The sequence below is a fragment of the Sinocyclocheilus rhinocerous genome, unplaced genomic scaffold (genome assembly GCF_001515625.1).
Source record: "Sinocyclocheilus rhinocerous isolate Xijiao unplaced genomic scaffold, SAMN03320098_v1.1 scaffold162, whole genome shotgun sequence".
NCBI lineage: Eukaryota > Metazoa > Chordata > Actinopteri > Cypriniformes > Cyprinidae > Sinocyclocheilus > Sinocyclocheilus rhinocerous.
In genome coordinates this window covers 88769-108725 of record NW_015627229.1, presented here as the reverse complement: position 1 = coordinate 108725, position 19957 = coordinate 88769, and the positions used below count along the sequence as shown (strand labels likewise).

At 38.0% G+C, this 19957-nt stretch overlaps 1 protein-coding gene across 1 annotated transcript in view; it reads right to left on the bottom strand.

Annotated features, from left to right (window-relative positions):
* Positions 1-19957, bottom strand: part of LOC107722742 (band 4.1-like protein 1) — a 58422-nt gene that overhangs the window by 1405 nt on the left and 37060 nt on the right. Inside the window, exons 8-21 of the mRNA XM_016531211.1 lie at positions 19524-19611; positions 16061-16213; positions 14926-15023; positions 13848-14023; positions 12199-12395; positions 11689-11727; positions 8710-8853; positions 7812-7901; positions 5950-7182; positions 3719-4108; positions 3077-3322; positions 2834-2893; positions 2548-2634; positions 2372-2452 (exon numbers count right to left, since the gene is read on the bottom strand). Coding sequence (XP_016386697.1) covers positions 2372-2452; positions 2548-2634; positions 2834-2893; positions 3077-3322; positions 3719-4108; positions 5950-7182; positions 7812-7901; positions 8710-8853; positions 11689-11727; positions 12199-12395; positions 13848-14023; positions 14926-15023; positions 16061-16213; positions 19524-19611 — 3082 coding nt within the window. The remainder of the gene's footprint in view (positions 1-2371; positions 2453-2547; positions 2635-2833; positions 2894-3076; positions 3323-3718; positions 4109-5949; positions 7183-7811; positions 7902-8709; positions 8854-11688; positions 11728-12198; positions 12396-13847; positions 14024-14925; positions 15024-16060; positions 16214-19523; positions 19612-19957) is intronic.

Genomic DNA, 19957 nt, shown 5'->3' with positions numbered 1-19957 from the left:
CCAAACAATAGTTGATCATTTTTTTTGCTATATCGCCCAGCCCTATCCTCAGCCTCATGCTATTCCAACCCTGTAAGACCTTTGATCATCTTCGTAACACAAATGACAATATTTTTTAATAAAATATATATTTTTTTTAATTTATAAAAAAGAGACTTTATTTTAAGAACCAATTCTCACTACTAACTAGTTACTTATTACCATGCATATAAATATCATATTAGCTGTTTATTAGTATAAAGCCTTAAATGTAATTTTTCGCCGCTAGAGGGCGCGTATTAAAAAAAAACAGAAACAAAGGCGTAGTTTGATGACGCCGTGACTGAGTGTGGAATCATGGGAGTTGTCGTCTTCATCCCCACAGCCGATGCAATCCGACGGGACTCGGGGCAGAAATCATGTTCATGGATGAGCTAATGATTTATTAACGTAGTAGAATGAAGCAGGGTGAGGCTGAAAGCCGTCGAAGCGAAACGAGGCCGCTGAACGAGCGCGACACACGGCTCGAAAGCAGCGAAGCTTTTGTTATGCCACAGTCGAAGGCTTCCGCTCCTTACGGTCGTGCATATGTGGTGAAAAAAGCAGCGCTGTTTTATCATACTAGATACGTTTGAAAGTTCTGTTATTATGCTACTCTGTGCGGTCGTCACCGGTCTAATAAAGCACACAACATATTAAAGCGTCTTTGGTGTTTCCATGTTTTCTACAAAACCGGAAATCGAGGGGTTATGACGTCATTGGCAGGCGACACAATGACACTATGGACATGGTCCGTGTCACTAGTTAAAATTGCTTATTTCTCTGGATTTAAACATTCTTCGAAACATTTGGGATAATGTAAGTACACAAGTCAGCAAAATATATAACACTGTTCTAGTGGTTTTTGAATATTTTAATACAAAAATCTTACATATTGTGCCTTTAAGGTCCTTGCACACTGAGTACGAAATTTTTGCACGTTAAAAAATAAATACGACCTCACGTGTCAATCACGTTTACACACTGCCTACGAAACTTTCGTCCATCATAAAAAAATTCTGATCAGGTTTGATTTTCTGCATTTTTCGCATCCATAGCAAGCATTTTGGGAGGTGTTTTGACAATTCAGAGCCACGGTACAAGCGAACGCTAAAATCCAGAATGGAATCTGACAAGTTGATCCACTTCATCTTGCAGCACAAAGCACTGTATAGGTCCTTGCACACTGAGTTCATGGAAATTGGTGGGGGGGTTTTTAATATGTGGCTCCAGTATCGCTAGCAAAGCATCAAACTGAGCCACTGACATCCTGAAGTAAATTTTTAATCGCCTGGGATAATCCCGTAGCTCCTTGATAAGGAGCTGGAACTCTCCTTCCTCTCTACACTATCTCAGGATTGAATGGACCCGATATTTCCTCTTTCTTTTTCTTTTTTTAAGAAGAGAGAGGAAAACAAAATCATTATTAATAATTAATTAATATGCAATCGGACTCAGGTTTCTGTGTGTGATGATTTTTTTAGGATGATGAATATGAAAAAAATGCATATGAAAATTTTGGACTCAGTGTGGAAGGACCTTTATTCTGCATGACCACATTTTAGATCTCCTAGTCCTATCCCACACCTAAACTTAACTACATTACTAACTATTAATAAGCAGCAAATTAGGAGTCTATTGAGGCAAAAGTCATGGTTGATAGAAGTGAGAACTGGTCCCCAAACTAATGTGGACAACAAAAGTGTGACCGAGATTTTTGTCCATCAATGCAATTAGTCTAGGTAGTCTAAACATTCACACTCCAAAAAGCATCATCAAAGAAATCCATGTGACTCCAGATTTTATGAAGCAATGGGAATTGCTTTGGGTGCAAAATAAAAATGTATCTCAAAATATGTTATCACAAGAGAATCTCATTACATGGCTGTTCATGCAAGAGCAAACTGTCTCGCAACGCAACGGGTCCCAGAAGCACTAAAAAAATCACATGTGAAATATGTGAAACCCATGTGATCACATGTGAAACGCACACGAAACATGTGGTTTTGGAACATTTTCATGGTGTAAATGTGTGGAACCCATGTGATCACATGTGTACACGTGCAATATGTGATCACGTGTTCACATGTGATCACATGGGTTTCACACATTTACACCATGAAAATGTTCCTAAACCACGTTTTAACATGATTTTCACGTGTGAAGTTCATGTGGTTTTTCTGTAAGGGTTGTGTTCCAACTATGAATGAATGTCATGCAGGTTGGAATGATCTGAGTATGAGTAGCCTAAATGGTGACAAGATATTCATTTTTAATGAACTAACCCTTCTAAAGCTGATATAAATCATATATCTCATTAAAAATGTCCAGCCCTAGTTCCTTCTGCACCTACCTGATCTTGATCAACATCATCATCACCAGTAATGATAATCCTTTTTTCAATTCTTGTCTCCGAGTAGCCTCCCTTCACCGTCTACAAAACAGAAACACATATATATGTACATTTTCAACCCTCCAAGAAGGCCTTTCCTAAAAAATTGACTACCAGAAGATATTTTTTTCAGATACCTTAGTAACATGAGTTGTAGTGGCTGATGTTACATTCTCAGTCACCATTAAAGGTGAACCATCTCTAGCTAATGATCCCAGGTTCACCTGTTCAAGAATATAATGAATAAACACTTGTCAAAACAAGAAATCTATAAGGTAGTGTTATACCTCACAAATAATGCAAGCCATCTGAAACAAACTCTGGAACTAAAGGTGGAAATAAAAGCAACAGACAAAATGATAAAGTAGAAGCAAAGACAGAAGGAGGTATGGAAACTCAAGTTCACCAGATGAAAATACTTACAGGAGAGATTCTCTCTGTCATAGAGTATGCGGCCTCTCGCATACCGCTGATGCCATGGTCCTAAGACAGCAAACAGAAGTTACAAGATCCACCACAGTGCATGTAAGTAATAAAAGAACGTAATTTCACTCATGTAATTGATGATAATTGACATAATTACAGTCTTCAGAGCATGTTTCTCTAACCAATCGTACAGTGAAATACCACCAGTAAAGTACATATGATGAGCTAAAAGGTCTTTACCGGGTCTGCAATCTCCATTATGGTCGTGGTGACCTCGGAGCCGTTGGGCTGTGTCTCGATCTTGACCTCGGTCTTCCTCAGAGCTTGGGAGGCAATGATTTCACTGCTCTCTCTGCTGAGAGGATGGATTGGGGGTGACTCAGAGCTCTCCCGTCTCATCGACTGGGTATTAGCTTGTTCTGTAGAGTCTTTCCTCAGGGCTTGGGCAGCTTTTACTGACCGAGGAGCTTTCTTAGGTACAAAAGGCTTGGGAAAGAAATGAAACAGATAAAGTTGAAACCTGGGAATGATCATGAGATTTAAGAAACACAGTGCCAATCAAATGAACTTGGCAGCATATGGTGAGTCATGGTTCAAAAGAAAAGAATAAGAAGCAATGAAAAACATAACAAAATTCTTAAATCAAAAGAAACCAAACCTGAACTGACTGACTGAACTATGGAGGGCAGCATCAAATGGAATGGAATTAGCATCAATCATGAACTCAAATTCCAATGTAATTTCATGCTTTGCTCTGATGCCCTGTAGAATGTGAGAAAAAAATGGGATGTGACTGCATCCATCAGCACATTTACACATTTACTCTGACCAGTGATTGGGTGAGCCAGCCACTTTGCTGAAAGAGATAAGACACTTGTCTACCTCTGGTTTACGTTCCTCCGGTGGCTTCTGTTCTACAACAGGCTTTGGTTTCTCTACGGGCCTTGGTACTTCTACAGGTCTCTCCTCTGGAAGATAGATAGGATCTGCTCCCAGTATAAAGGCTGGATGGGTGGGACGGTCAGAGAGGCCAAACTCAGGTGAGAAGTCTCTCTCCCCCAGCTCAGTCATGCCTCTAGAAAATTCCTCGATACCCGTTTGGAAGTCCATGAGCACAGTGAAGTCCACCTCAGCCTCCAGGCTGGACGTTGAGCTAACAGTGATACTCGAGCATTTGCGCTCAATGCCCAGGTGGGTCTCCTTCAGGTACAGAGTGTCTGGGTCAGGATCATCTTCTGACACCGATCCTAAGCGTCTCTCCCAGGGCTCTCTCTGAAGAAGCAGAAAAATAGGTCTTGGTGCAAGGAACCAGCTATGCTACAAGAGCAAATGTTGACTGACAAACAGGTAAAACAAGGCAGTGTAATGGATGTTACATCTTCTTTACAAGACAAGAATGAGACAACATTGTAATGACTGATGGTTAAAGAATCTAGTAGGGATGCAGGGGTTAGTTCAACTCAAAAGACTAACTGAAATGTCAGAAGTGTTACATGTCTCTGAGGAAAAACTGAGACAATAATATACTGATAGAAAATGTTCACCCAAGGGTAGAGTACTGCAATTCTGTATGTTTAGTTCATGTATTATTCCTTCACAGCAATTTCAGTGTTTATAGCCATTTTTACAACTTCATGTTAAAGTCATGCTAAGTGTGGCAACTTCCTAAACTGTGCCAAGGAATCAATGCATGTGGTGGATGCATTCAATGACATTTCTGTGTAGGATTGCTGTGTAGGATGGTTTGGATCATGCACTTAATTCATGCTGTGATGATGGGAGCAGAAGACAGAAGGCAAATATAAGTGCTTATGTGTACAAAAATGTGAAAGTCAAAGCTTTTGGGTTAGCAAGGAGGTAGCAGTAGCTAAGATGAGTGGAAAAATGAGGCACCTGGGCTTCCTCCTGAGGCTCCGCATGAATTGCTGGAGTGGGAAGGGGCTCCTGGAATATGAGATGAAATAATAGGAAGAGCAATGCAAAGTTAGTGCACTGAAATTTGAGATAACAGGGAAGGAGCCCAGACTAGGCTCTGAACCAACAACCAGACATTTATATAACTGACCGAATACACTGACTGACACAGATACAAATGTAGACAAAGAGTCTTCAACAGTGTGAACTGGAGCGTACAGCATATTGCACCACAACAATTGAAAGTTAAAATATATTATGGCAGCTGGGTGCAATTTTGCACTAAGTGCCACTAAAGAGCCTTTTAATCAATCAGAACATTATATCTATATTAGACATCATTTTGCATGGTTATTCCTCAGGCTCTTCTAGTCCAGGTTTTTTATTATTATTTTTTAATTAATTTCTTTCAGTTTCAATGTTAAGTGAAATACGGTAGTATCTGTTTTGACAACAACTGGTGACTATTGAAATTGCAGCTCCGTGGGCTTTTGCATAAAAAAGAGAAAGCCCTCAAGGTTTCCTGCAGTTTGTTGTAAAATAAATTATTGACCAATTATTTTCCAGCCAAGTCAAAGAGCAAATTCAAAATCCTTAATAATGAAGCTGGGCATATTATATTCTAAATGATAGCTAAAACCGTTCCTTGTTAAATCAACTTTCAGAGCCCTTCTTATGAACAATACCATGGCCATTTTTGAAAGTCTTGCAGAAGCCCTTTTGTTTGCAAAAATGGCATTTTAGCATAACAATATGGTGCACAGGCCTTTGATTCCTTGCAACAACCATTCCCTACATGCCTGGTAAGAAGGAACAAGAGAAAGAATGTTGGAAGGAAAGGCCGCACATCAGGTGGAAAGTTAGTGGAACGGAAGCCTGAAGCTTAAGCAATGGAGATTATGTGGAAGATCCTAAGTGTTTCTCAAATGCGCAAGCAGATGTTGAGCTGTGCAGAGGAAGGAGAGGAAAAGGAAGTGGCACGTCCTCATCCAATCAGACAGCGGTTATAGTACCTCATACCTCTATCAGCCAATGCTACGATTACACAAAAAGCTGACTGTTCTACTCAACTCTCCTCAGAAACAGGTTGCTTATGTTTACTGACATGTGCATTATGCAAAACTATAGATATGGATGTGTCGTTTCATGCGATGCTTTAGTTCCTGTGAATGACAAGCAGATTATCAAGCAGTTGTTACCACTGGTTTCCTCTTGGAAGATTCCATTGTGGAGCTCTTGTGAAGACTGTTGCCAGAATCGCTTTTGGTGATAGGTTTGGTACGTGTATCTCTTGCCCTCTGGGATTTTACAGGTGGGTATAAAGGGGGAATCTGGTCAAATGCTGGAAATGCTGAATTGGTGGGAAAGTCAAACATAAACAATGGATCTTCAAAAAGAAACTGATCTTGTTCGATACTAAGTCTGTGGTCTGCATTGTTCTTGAGATCCCTTAATTGGGGCCTGTCTTGGAGAGACTGACAGCTATATTCTCTAATTTCCCTATTGTGACAATTACTCGCCCAGTCTTGCTTGGCAAAAGTTCCAGTGCTTTCTAAAGCTGCAGAATTTCTGGGCTGTGACAAGCTGTCCAGGGCATTCTCAAAGCCAACTTGCTCCTCCTTAGACTTGGTCTCTTCACTTTCATCAAATGATCCTGAAATGCTTTTTTCACTCGGTTGTCCTTGCAGCTTGGCTCCTTTATTGCCTTTCAACTTCTTTGACCTCTCAGGCTTCAGTGGAACGATTCGTTTCACCTCAGACTGTGATGTGTCGCTTGCAGTAGAATCATGTCTCTGGATTGTTGAGCCTTTACCCTTTGAATCCGGTTTAGATGTTTGCTTCTGTAAGGTTGCTCTGGTGTTTTCTGATTCTGTTTCACAGGATTGCCTCTCCCACCGGTTTTCATTATATCGATCTCTCATATATTTGTCCATGGCTGCATTGGGAGAAGCCTCTCCGAAGCTTCTCTCTACATACCTTGCCAAGTCATTGTCTTCTCTATTGGTTACCCCCATGTACTTTTTATTGCCCCAGAGTCTCTCTGTTGCATATTCATCACATCCATTTGTATGAATGACATTCTCTGACAAACATCTGTCCTGAGGGTGCCCATTATCATATGCTTTCTCCTCCAAAGAACCAGAACCCTGGAAATGGTTGTACCTTAAAGCAGGGCTTTTAGCACGATTTCTCAGGGGCTTCTCTGGCGATAGGATGGTTTCTGTTGAGGTCCTTTTTGCTACACTTTGTTTTTCTCTTATGACACTGTGTGTTGTGATGGTTTTCCCTCTCATTTTATCTTCTGTCTCTCTGTTGAATCCAGTGGCTAATGAAGCTACTCTAGGACTCCTGCTCTTTTCATCTTTTTTACTGAGGGGCAGGTTTCTTTGACAACCATCTTGCTTCTCAATCAATAGGGAATCCTCTGAGGCCTATATATCAATAGAGTGAACAGTTTCAATGCCCTATCAGTGCCAACAACACCCTCTACTGTAATTTGTATAGCGCATAAATTTTCAATATGAATCTGAAAAAATCTTATGACGCAAGATAATTTATTGATCTGAGGAGGAAAAAATTCATGTTATCAAGTTCAATTTTATGTACAATGTTGGATGGATGTTTTGAAGTTAAACAAAAGGGAGACATTCATGTACATAAGTACTTAAAATGCCATTTGCTTTTATTATCAAACAATATCACTGTCTTCTTAACAGTAATTAAAGAAAATGCATTCATGCTGTGTTCAAATAAACCACTCCAGCCAGATTCTATTAAAGATCAAAATTGCTGCTAGCACTTGACCAGAGGCATGACATGAAATGGTTCAACAGCATCCACTTAAAGAGAGATTAGTCATATTAAAAAAAGAGTGCATGAATAACGAATCAAGCATTCGGCACACTAAATCTGAGACCGGTACTGACATAAATCTGAATAATCCACAACAGGAATCTTAAAGCAGTATCAGACTAAAATAACATTAATTATATAGCATTTTGATTTTTAAAAAGGCACCGTGACCGCACAATACGATTCCTTGCAGGTACCAATTACTCACAGATTTTTTCTCCGGAGTGCTACCAGACGAGGCTCCAGAGAGACGTTTCTCTCTGTGGACCAGTTTGCTGTTGGGCTCTCTCAGCGCTCTTTTCAAGTAAAGTTACGAAGCTACGAGAATACTTTTTTGCGCAAAGAAAACATAACAACGATATTATCACCACATTTTCGTCTCTACTGCTTCACTTGTGTATCATGACAGTATCATGACGCGAGCGTGTGGCGGTGCCGGCGCTGGCGCTGACCCAGATCCGGCGTGATGACGTCATTATGCTGGATCTGGGTCAGCGCCGCCACACGCTCGCGTCACGATACTGTCGTGAACAGGGACAGTATGGGAGGGTCAGAGAGCTCTCAGATTTCATCAAAATATCTTAAATTGTGTTCCGGTCTTACGGGTTTCGAACAACACAAGGGTGAGTAATTAATGACAGAATTTTCATTTTTGGGTGAACTAACCCTTTAAGTGAGGGCTTTCTGGAGACCAGCACAGCTGTTTACAAATGTTTATCTAACCGTGGTAAGTACATAATAAGTAGGCAAATGCAAACATCAGGCACGTTCTGTTCTTGAAATACATGAATAAGCATGTTGAAATAATAGAAGACTCCAATAAACCAATATGAATAAAATGATCTGTTCCATCACTTTAGACTGTACATTCTTCTTTTCAAGAGAACATTTTAGACACAGCATCATTTTAGTCTAATACTCTAACATGCTGTGTACAGTAAATACTGTGATGCCTACAGATCACGACAAACATCTGTCTATATGATTTGAGCCCTCTTCTTTATGAATCACTACATCGTCAACATTTAAGACAACAAAGCAGCACATAAAGCATGAAACATGCTGGTGTTGGTAACAGATGTCAGATGAACTGCCATCTTGGCTCAGTTTTCTGTTACTTCCTCTAGAAAACAATTACAGAAAGAAAGAGAAACTGCAACACGTGTAGTTACAGAGAGTGACAGCTCAGGCATTTGATCGATGAGAAATAGTACCTCCTGTTTAGGACGTGGGGCCAAGTCCTGGTCCGACTGGGATAAAGGGGTGGTGGGGGGAGGGGGATGGTGGTGCAAGCCAAGGAACGGAGGCAGAGGCAAAGTGAGGTAGTGGAGACAGAGAGGCAGAGCATGGTTGAATTCATAAAGCAGGCAGCCAAACAGAGAGAGGAATTCTCACACAGACGTTGATGTCAGCCATGGAAGTACAGAGAGTGAAAGAGGTTGTCTCACTGCCTCAGATACACAGGATTAGAGTTGTCTTAGTCACATTGAGCAACATGGCATACTGTATCAAATTCAGTGACACAAATCTCCTGAGCTTTCTTTTCATCATACATGTCTTATGAGGTGCAGACTGGCATGTTCTGGAAATTATCTGTGAGCATGGATAAACGATACACTAATGACATACTTAATCCCTGCAAAACCTTTCCAGCACAAATCAATACATGGGCTGTTCTGCAAATAGTCTAAGTCAACATGGTGCTAAGACAAGACTAATCTGACAGTATGGCAAAACGTCAGCTCTGTTTCTGAAGAATGTCCCTGAGCTCCTCCCTACTTAAGAAAGCGTTTGTACAAGTGATGCTTCGATTTATGAAAACAGATGGAAAAAATTGGGTCTCCTTCACTAAAAATATTGTACTTTTATGTTCACAAAAAGTGCTCAATTTCAGCCAAATTCAGAACAGGTGCCTATGTGCATAAATATGTTCAACTTAGGGCTGGACAATAATTCAATATCAATATGTATCGCGATATAATTTTTTTCAATAACGGTGATATGATTTTAAAACACATTTCCGATATTTCGATGTACATTACCAGTTTCCCATACATTTGATTTATTTGTGCCGTTTGACTTCGTTGAATAAACATGAGCACTGCACGTTTCAAAATCAAAAAATGTCGCGGGTGTTTTATATAAATGTATCTGTGAAGGGAACCGACTGTCTTCAGAAAAGTTTCGATGGCATTTTCATTTGATCTGATAAAGAAGCGTTCATGAGCGAAGCTGCTTTGATTACGGCCATTACTGGAGAAACCGCTAGTTCTATCACTCTAAAAGCGCCTCCTGCTAGCAGAGCATGAGTTTTCATTTTAAATAAGCCCGTCTCCAGCAACATTTCCAGTTTTTGTTATTGTTCAATTTTTTTGTATTCTGCAGCGACTCGGAGCACTTTTCATACCCTTTTTTCTGGCTGAAGCACATTTGTTTCAATCTATAAGAATAATCAGCCTACACTACCAGTCAAAAGTTTTTGAACAGTAAGATTTTTAATGATTTAATTAATTAAATCATTAAAAAATAAATTTTTTTTTTTTTTTTTTTTTAGAATTCTCTTCTGCTCACCAAGGCTGCATTTATTTGATCCAAAGTACAGCAAAAACAGTAAAATGTTGAAATATTTTTACTATTTAAAATTGCTTTCTATTTGAATAGATTTTAAAATGTAATTTATTCCTGTGATCATACATAGGTAAATTTTCAGCATCATTACTCCAGTCTTCAGAGTCACATGATCCTTCAGAAATCATTCTAATTTGCTGATTATCAATGTTCAAAACAGTTGAGTACATTTTTTTTTCAGGATTCTTTGATGAATAGAAAGATCCAAAGATCAGCATTTATCTGAAATAAAAAGCTTTTGTAACATTATACACTATTCCATTCAGTATAATTTTTATTATTTTTTTGGGAAAGAAATTATAGAAATTAATACTTTTATTTAGCAAGGATGCTTAAAATTGATCAAAAGTGATGATAAAGGCATTTATAATGTTACAAAAGATTTCTATTTCAGATAAATAGTGTTCATATCGATATCGGAATTATATCGTATCGACCGAAATTAAGAAATATATCGTGATACCAATTTTGGCCATATCGTCCAGCCCTAGTTCAACTTAAATCAAGTGTTTGATTCTAAAACACATATTGCACTGTATACAGTTATAATACTTATATAATACAATAGCACCTTGTACAGTTACTTAATCCATTTCTAATATTATATATAACACATTTTATTCCTGTGTACATACAGTTAGTGAACAAGACCCAATATATTTCTTGAAGTCAACATGAAATGGCAATCATACCCTTTTTAAATCTGTTATGTTCTGTATATTTGGGAATGAAACAGGATATTCAATGAGGAAAAACACTGGATTGTGGAGAGGATGTAAATGTGTCCCTTTTTAAGTGTTATTTGTAAACGTAAGTATTGTTTGTTACTAATTATTACAGCTATAACCTATATTAATCTTAATTAATATAATGTTAGTTACATGCTTTGCATTATTGCATACACTACTGGTAAGTTTTTTGAAAGCCTCCATTCTGTACAACAGTAGCCTAAAACAAAGCCTAAATAGTTATTTTCTGCACTAGTACAGCCTGGGTAACAAAAAGGAAAGTAATGAAGCTGATGAAGTTACATTTTACATTTTGACATACGATTAAAGCATTTTTTGGAATAATGTGCACTGATGAATCGCACACAATAAGACCAGGAATGTGTATTAAGGAAATACAGTATCAGCAGTGATTTCATATTGACTTAAGCGGGACAAAAAAACAAAGCCAATCAAAGTACATTATCTATCACAGTTCTCCTTTAAATACTTGACAAATAACCATTATATGATCCAGCTATGAACAATGGTCTCATCTGGATCTCAAGAAAAGCCATGAAGGCTGGAAAATTACATGATCTGCCATGTGGCTAACATAGCAATCACGTTGCTATTTTTTCGAGGCACTCTAAAGCCATGCTAGCAGTGTGTATGCAGATTTAGAGTGCATTTGAGACAATGACAGACAGACAATTAGACACACAGATAGATAAATCACTCTAAAAATACCTCCGTCTTAGAGTCTACAGGAGAACCTGCCTCCTCCCTCTGTCCGCGAGAAGATGAAGAAAGAAGCGATAGTTAGAGGACAGCAGTGAAGGGTTAGAAGCAGGAAGAACAGTGCAGAATCTGAATTAAACTGAGGAAATTAGCAAACAGGGAGAGGAAGGTAAGTGTAGAGGCAGATTTGTAGAGAGGTTGGAAAGTTAAATTCAGAAGAGATGTCAACAAAACAGGCAGGCACAGAAATATATTTAAGATTAAGTCAGGTGCAGAGAAGAAAGGCAAAGTTAGGAAAAGGTTTTGGAGTGGGAGACGGGGTTGGCAAGGGGAGAGTTAGTTAAAAAATGTGATTGGAATTCTTGCAACTAGTTGTTTAAATCTGCTCAGAAGAACAGTTACATATTGCCACCCGTAACGCAAAGATGGTATGAACCTAAAACTACTTATTTTCAATAGAATACTTATTAGAAAACTAAATGAAGAAGCTGACACTAAACACTGTTGTGTGCACAGAACCTTGAGCTCCACAGTCTTAGATGGAGTGAAGTCACTTTCAAGTCGCTGGTCTTCAGCTTGTTCGTGATCTTGGTCCAAGTCCTGATACAGACTGGGCTCCAGGTAGTCCTGGTCCAGCTCATCTCTGGGAAGATTAGGCATAGGCTCGCTGGAGGTGTGCTGAGAGAGTCGGTCCATAGTGTCCCCTAAAGCAGACTCTGAAACAGAAGAAACAAATCATGTAGGGTAAGAAACCTAAGCAGCGTAGACATCTCAGATGTGGTAGCCTATTCCTCCACTGTCACCTTCAAATCTAAAAGGAAAGTCTCAAGTAGATGACCTGACAAATACAGTATACAGTAGGGTCCAAAAGTGAAAAGTGTGGTCACATTAGTTAAATTCACGGACAAAAAAACAAACAAACATTGTCTATTGTCAATAGTGTAGCAATGTGTGAAGAACAGCAAATTTGTGTGACCAACTTGAGCATGAGCGAAATCTGCATGGGGATCTATTTCACCCTCACAGGAAACTCACAATCCTATTGAAATAACACAGACCACAAATCTAGAATTTAGGGCCATCTAGGACAAATCTCATTTAAAACTGGAAATAAACTAACTTTTCTTGTCCTATTTCTTTTCCATGTTCTTCTTTCCATTGAAGCAATAGATGTTCTTTGAATCATTCTCAAATATGTGGAGTTCATGCAGTTTGAGGGCTGCTGTTATTAAAGCAAAAGGGAGACAAATCAAATGTTTATTTGTTTATTATCATGATTATTTTTCAATTCAGTGCTTCACTCCAGCTGTTTATAATTTGTAATGAAAAGTCTGTATTAAATATTAAAGGGGTCATATGATGTTGCTAAAAAGAACATTATTTTGTGTATTTGGTGTAAAGAAATGTGTTTATGTGGTTTAAGGTTCAAAAAACACATTATTTTCCACATACTGTACATTATTGTTTCTCCTCTATGCCCCGTCTTTCTGAAACGCGTCGATTTTTACAAAGCTACCGCTTTTACAAGCTATTTAAAAGTGAAGGAAAGCTAGGAAAAGAGGGAACGCCCCTGCCCCCACGGTGATGCCGGTATTACTGGTGTTGTCACACGTCGATTAACTGGTGGGAAAATTTCCTCACCGTCACAACCCTAGTCCACGGTGAAAGCCGATCCAGCGATCCACAGCACGAAGTTGATGTATTTCCTCAGCGTGACGTAGACATGTGGGGTGTGTTAGAACGAGCCGTTTTAGGTAGGCGTGGTTGACTTTTAACTTTTATAAAGAATATCTCTTTCGATTTGAGACTTTAGTCTTTGCAACTTTACAGATCTTCTTTATGCACCAAGAGCTTGTAACACTTCAAAGAGAAAGGAAAAATTGAAATCGCATCATATGACCCCTTTAAAACTGCAATTCTAGAAGCATTTTTTGGTATTAAGTATTTTGGTATTTGGTATTAAGACAAATTTACTTTACAAGCATTGTGAACAGAGAATATTAGCAGGAGAACGTGAAAGCTTTCACTTTTTGAAGTCACATTTTGAAAGTATAACATTTTTCATTATAGGTTTGCAAATTTGTAAATCAGAACTATTAAAGAAGTGCTAACTGAAGTATGATTTGGGCAATTAATGTATTTTGTGATGGTATCAGAGAGTTACTTACCTCCATCTATGCTGCGGGACAGCAGGTACCTCCTACTAATTGATCGTTCAAATTGAGGAGCTGGCCTGTCAATCAAAGCACTGGCTTGGCGTGTCTGGGCTTGGGTCCGCCCACTGTAGCGGAACTTTGAGCCAATCACAAGAAAACCTTTGGGAGGGGGCTCAGGAGAGACCAACCTGTAGGAGAAAATACAGAAACGATGCAAGAAGAAAACATGTGACCAAATGTAACAGAATGAGAGTGGATTGAACATTATAATTGTTAAAGCCCAAGTGAAGTCTGTCAGCACTTTTTAATAGAGTGGTGCAGGTATGACGTCAGAACCATTTGGTCCCTCAAGATTTTCCTATGATGTTTTATAATGTTTTTTTTTTTTCAATTTATGAGTAAAATAAAGCCTGTGACAAACATAACTTGACAATACTTTGGTGTTTTATTCACACTCACACCCCAAACTGTCTTATCTAGTTACCACAGGCTTTACTTTACTCATAACTTGAAAAAAATCATTGAAAGAACCAACGGCGAATCAGACTTCAGGGTTCTGATGTCATACCTGCATCACTCTATGAACAGAGTTGGAATCAAAACCAGAAACTCCAAGACAAACACTAGGTCCCCTAATAACCAAAACCACACTCCCTAAGATTAAAACTAGACTCATAAAGGCCAAGATCGAGACCAAGATCTGTTGGTCCAACAATTAAGCCTTAATGTAATAGAATTTAAAAAGAAAAAAAAATATTTTCTTTATTTAGTTTTAAATACATAAAAAAATCAAATGGAAATTAGCTAAAAAATATAATTACACAAGACAATTAATTATGAAGACAAAAAGAATATGGTTTTATCTCAGACCATAAACCAAGCCCCAGATCCAGATCAGGAACTGAGGATTTCAGATTTATACCATGGCACCTGATAATGAGGCATACAGTAGGTTAAGGCCCACATTTTGAGACTCCAACTCTGTTAATGGAAGCACAAAGATACAAACAAGACCAAAACACCTGCATTCTCACATTTAAAAAAGACTGCCCAGTTTTGTGGCAGGAGTTGTAGGACGGTGAGTGCCTACCTGAAAAATGTGTGATGTTCAATGCAGACCTTCCACAAGCGCTTAGAGGCACGGTGGTTGGGCAGCTTGAAGCCAATGGTGCTCTCAAACTGCTCGTACTGGGGGTGCAGGGGAGTGTGGGCATGTGATGGGGACGAAGTGGGGGGTGTGAAGGGAAAGCAGAGTGGTAGGTAACGTGTTACTTGACAGGAGATTTGACGAGGTGTAAAATCTGTGTGCTGCTACAGCTCAAATCAACCGACAGGGCACAATTCTGTATGCCTTTATTTATCCAAACAGAACATAACCAGAATTTCTAAAGAATGCTGCAGAGAAACTGCATAAGAATGAGAGTAAATATTAATATCTAAAAGCTCAAAGTCCACAGAATGGAGCCTGTTGTGTTGATAAGATGCAGAACAGTGAAGCATCTCGAATAAAGGCATTGAGATACTGTTTAACATCCATATTTGACCCTCGCACATAGCGAGCAGAGTCAAACAAATGCCATGCTTTTGTGCTAAACAAAGACAAGAATCCCATTGTGAGAGGAAAATCAAAGAAATAACCCCATAAATGCAGACTGCAGAATCCCTAACACTTAATAAAGACCTCTGCAACTTATTTAGCTTGCTTTCTTCCCTCTCTCCGGATTGAATTCTCTCTTCACCCCATCTCTACTCGTTTTCTGCTTCTCTCTGTCTCTGTGCCCACTAGGCAAAAAAATTTCACAGCTCAGCCTAATGTTTTAAAACCCTCATCCTTTCCGCACTCAGCAAGCTAACAACCACTAAAGAGCAGAACCTCAAACAATATAACTAGTGTTTGTTGAGACATAATTAAAGGCATTTTTTAAGTGGCGTAATTAGCAATGCGCTTAAAAATATTAAGTTTCTTTATGCAAGACGGTGGAAGAACACCTACATCAGTCTTCACAGCACTGGGTAATTTGAAAGCCTGAATAGTGATTTCAAATACTCAAAAAAACATCTCATTCTTTTCTAATAAAACCACATCATGTAGATTATCCGCCCATTTTCTCGCCCACAGCATTAGTCTCAGTACGCATCCTTATCTAGCTAATGCTTCAACATGCATCTACGAGCGAAATCTAACAAGAAAAACCTGGAAAATCTCAAAAGACCTTTTTCTCTACCTCTCCAGGTCGGATTTTGATGTAGAAGTTGCTTCTCTTGTAAGATATTTTGAGGATCTTGGGCCAGGCGAATCGGTTGATACGCAGCCGGTCTCTATAGATCAACAGGCCACTGGCACACACCCCCAACATGATGTCAATGCCTTCAGAGTCCTTTAAAACACACACAGAGACACATTCAGATGCTCAGGTTTTCAGTCACATTTTCAAACGTTCAACTTTCAAACCAGGGGTGATTCTAGGATTTTATCCTAAGGGGTCTAAGCCTGTAAAATTGCATAATTGGATCACAGATCTGTTCTAATGGGGTTGTGCACCGCAGGGAAAACATTGTTAAATCCAAAAAATAAAATACAAATAACTGTATAATCATGCAAAGTTAGAGTGGCAAAGTAAATAATCTACTTTCAAAAGACAGGAAATTTTTTTTTTTTTGACATAAGTATCTTCCCATTTGCAAAGCGTGTGTTCAATCAACATGTAAGGCATTTTGGTGCAAATTCATATGTTACTTGGTAATAAAACTAATATAAATGCAATTTCTGGCCCGGTGTGTGTTTCAAGTGTTAGGCTGGTAAATCACTTCTTTTTTTTTCATTGTTTTTGTTTATACATGTACGAGTCCATTGTCCTATTTAAAAATGTGCAAAAATGGTTTCTGCAGGTTTTCGAAGGTAAATGTAAGACTTTTAAGACCTTTTTAATGCCAAGAAAAGGAACCACTGTACATCAATATATTTTCTGTGTCAATATGTTGTATTAGCAACATTTGAAAATACAACTTCAAACCAATCTCTATTACTTTTTAATTCACTTCACAAAAATTACAAACACTGAATTATGGAAAAAGTTTTCAAAAGCCACTGGCAGATACTGTATTTGTTCTTGCTTTAAATATAAACTCACTTAATTTTGTTCAATTTCTCAATGTATCCACATTTAAGGATGTTTAGGTTTAGGATATTCATTTTTTACAATGCATGGAAAATTTCATGCTATGACTTTATGAATTTAAGACTTTCTGCTCTGAATTTTTGTACCATTATGCACCTTATTCCTATGCCCCATGACACTTTGCATGATACATGATTTCGGATTATGGGTGTAACTTCCATTAAGTTGTAAACAATCAGTGAAAGGTTTGCTCTATGAGCGCAATAATAGTTTTTTTTTTACTGAGTACAATGAGGTGACATTATTCTACTCACCCTTCAACCATTGAACATTAAAATGACATTTAAAAGTGTAAAAGCATGAACATGGAGGTACTTTCAACTAGGGGTGTGAATCAGCACTGGTTTCATGATTCAATTCGATTACGATTATCATGTCAACGATTCAATTCAATTCGATATCACGATGCATCACGATTATATCAAATTTATCTTGTGCATTTTTATTAAATTATATAAGCAGGCTACTTTTTTAAATAATTACGTTAAATAATTAATTAATATATGAATCATTAATTAATTATTGTTAAGAATTAAACAAAGAACTGTTTCCACATATCAGATGTTTTGTCCTGTTCTAAAAACATAACTGACTGTTTACATCAATTTCGTATCATAAAAGTAGATGCAAGTGCATTTAACCACAGCCGCGATCGAGCTTCAGGACAAACAAACACAAAGCGCATGCGAAAGTCTGTTAATACGTGAGTTTCGTGCATCTAAAACGTACTGCATTCCAAACGGAAGAAATTAAAGCATATCTAAAGTAAAAATAACAGCGAGTGGAAGCACAAGCAATACGCACGTGTCTCACAGCGCATATTCTGTGCAATGAAGCCAGCCGCGATTCTCTCTAGCGCGCACACGTGCCATATGCGGGAAAAAGCCAAGCTCAGAGAGAAAGGAAACATTGAAATCGCATCATATGACCCCTTTAAAAATAGTGAATTTTTTTATACTTGCGTGACGAAGGGCGTATGCGAATGACGTCAGCAGGCTATAATCGATTATGATCTATTACTGCATCGATGCAGAATCGTCCACGTCCGCATCGCGATGCATCAATGCAACGATTAATTTCGACACCCCTACTTTCAACAGGCCATGAATAACCCCAAAAGTGTGATTCTTTCCACAGCAATAACGGACGGGTGAAATATCATTCTAGTAATATATAGCTGTATGTAACATACGTTGCCTTAATCAGCATTGTGTAATACTATTTCAAAGTGATTTCCATCGTTTTGACAGATAATAAATTGTATTTAACTGTGAAAACAATCAAACCTGGTAGTGGGCGGAACTAATGCGCAAATGGCAATCTCATTGGCTGGTGCTCACCTATTATTGTTCCTGTTTTGATTTCAGCAAATCAGTTCGACTGACAATGTGATTAATATTCATGAATCCAGTAGCTCATTAATCCTTAGTGCGTTTTAAATTTAAATCCTTATTAGTAGAGTTCGTATCATTATTATCTTATCAGTATTTTTGTTAGTTGTTTCCCAATTTTTTTACAGAAACACTGAATGACCAAAAAGCACCACCACCAGTCAGTTCAGTTAAAATGACTAATATGCATTCATACATGGTTATCAAGTTTAAATTATAATTACTAAAGTTCTGTCATTAAATAATACTTTGTTATCATATTATAATGCTTGACTGACCCAACATGTATTAGAGAAAAACATTTATTTCATAATGAGATTCCCCCCCATTTTAAATTCTTATTTTTTAATGAAAGGTTAGATTTTTGTACATTTTTTAAATAAAAGATCAATAGGATTAACAATGCAGATTTATTTTCACAGCCTTTTTTGATCATATTTACCAAGGGTACCAACAATTCTGACCACAACTGTATATATATATATATATCAGTCTGGCGAGTAAACTAAAAAAATTACTAGCCAATGGCGATTCAATTGCCAAGGTGTCCGTAGAGGGTTGAAAGAGACATGAGGATTTGAGGAGGAAAAACGAGAGATTCTTCGAGCATGCCAGTGATTAATGGAATATATATCGTAAATTAAATCGGGAGAACAGACCACAAATGAGCAGTATACGTTGTCCTTTTTCATATTATTACATCGGAATGCAAAGCGAAAAAAAAGAAAAGAATGCAGCGACTGAAAAGAACTCTTGCCATAGATATTCTTGTTATAACATGTCACGTTAAAATACCAAGCGTTACGTTATTCTCATGATGTCTGAAAATAAAACATGAAGGAAAATCAACAGATTTGATTTGAAATTATTAGTTTCAGTCTTTTTGAATGGAAGTACCCCAAACCTGAAGTGCCACCCATAATTCAAAACGCAGTAGGCTCTCCAGGAATAAGGTGGGTAAGGCCTTAAATTGTGGAAGAATGAATGAAGCCTTTTTAAGGCTAAACAAGGACTAGAATCACCTATGAACCAAACATACAGTTCATAATACTCCATGTACAAGGTAGACACTTCTATGCTAGCAGTACAACTTAAAAAAATAAATAACACCATCATACCTTAGCATGATGGAGATCAACGCCATACATGGAAAGTTTCTTGGCGTTTTCCAGGAAGTTGATTTCAGCCTCTGCAGGACTCATGCCCCTGATAACAGGCCATCATTTTATGAATAAATAAACAGTTTGTTTAAAAACATATGTTGCAGAATATTTGAGCTATTTGATTGTTGTACTGCTTGTTATCAGTATCTGTAATTACTAGAGCTATCAATTCAGTGTGTTAATTTAGTGTAATTTAATATTTTCTGTATATTTATTATTATTAAGTGATAAAAAAATGAGTGCAATTAATCATGCCCCATGATCCGTAAGTAAATTATGCATTAAGGAATTTTTCTTACCATCAGAGAAATTTAAATTTGGTATTTTGAGCCCAGACTTGGACAGACTGACAAACTCAACTGCAAAACTGACTGAACTGGGTCAGGATA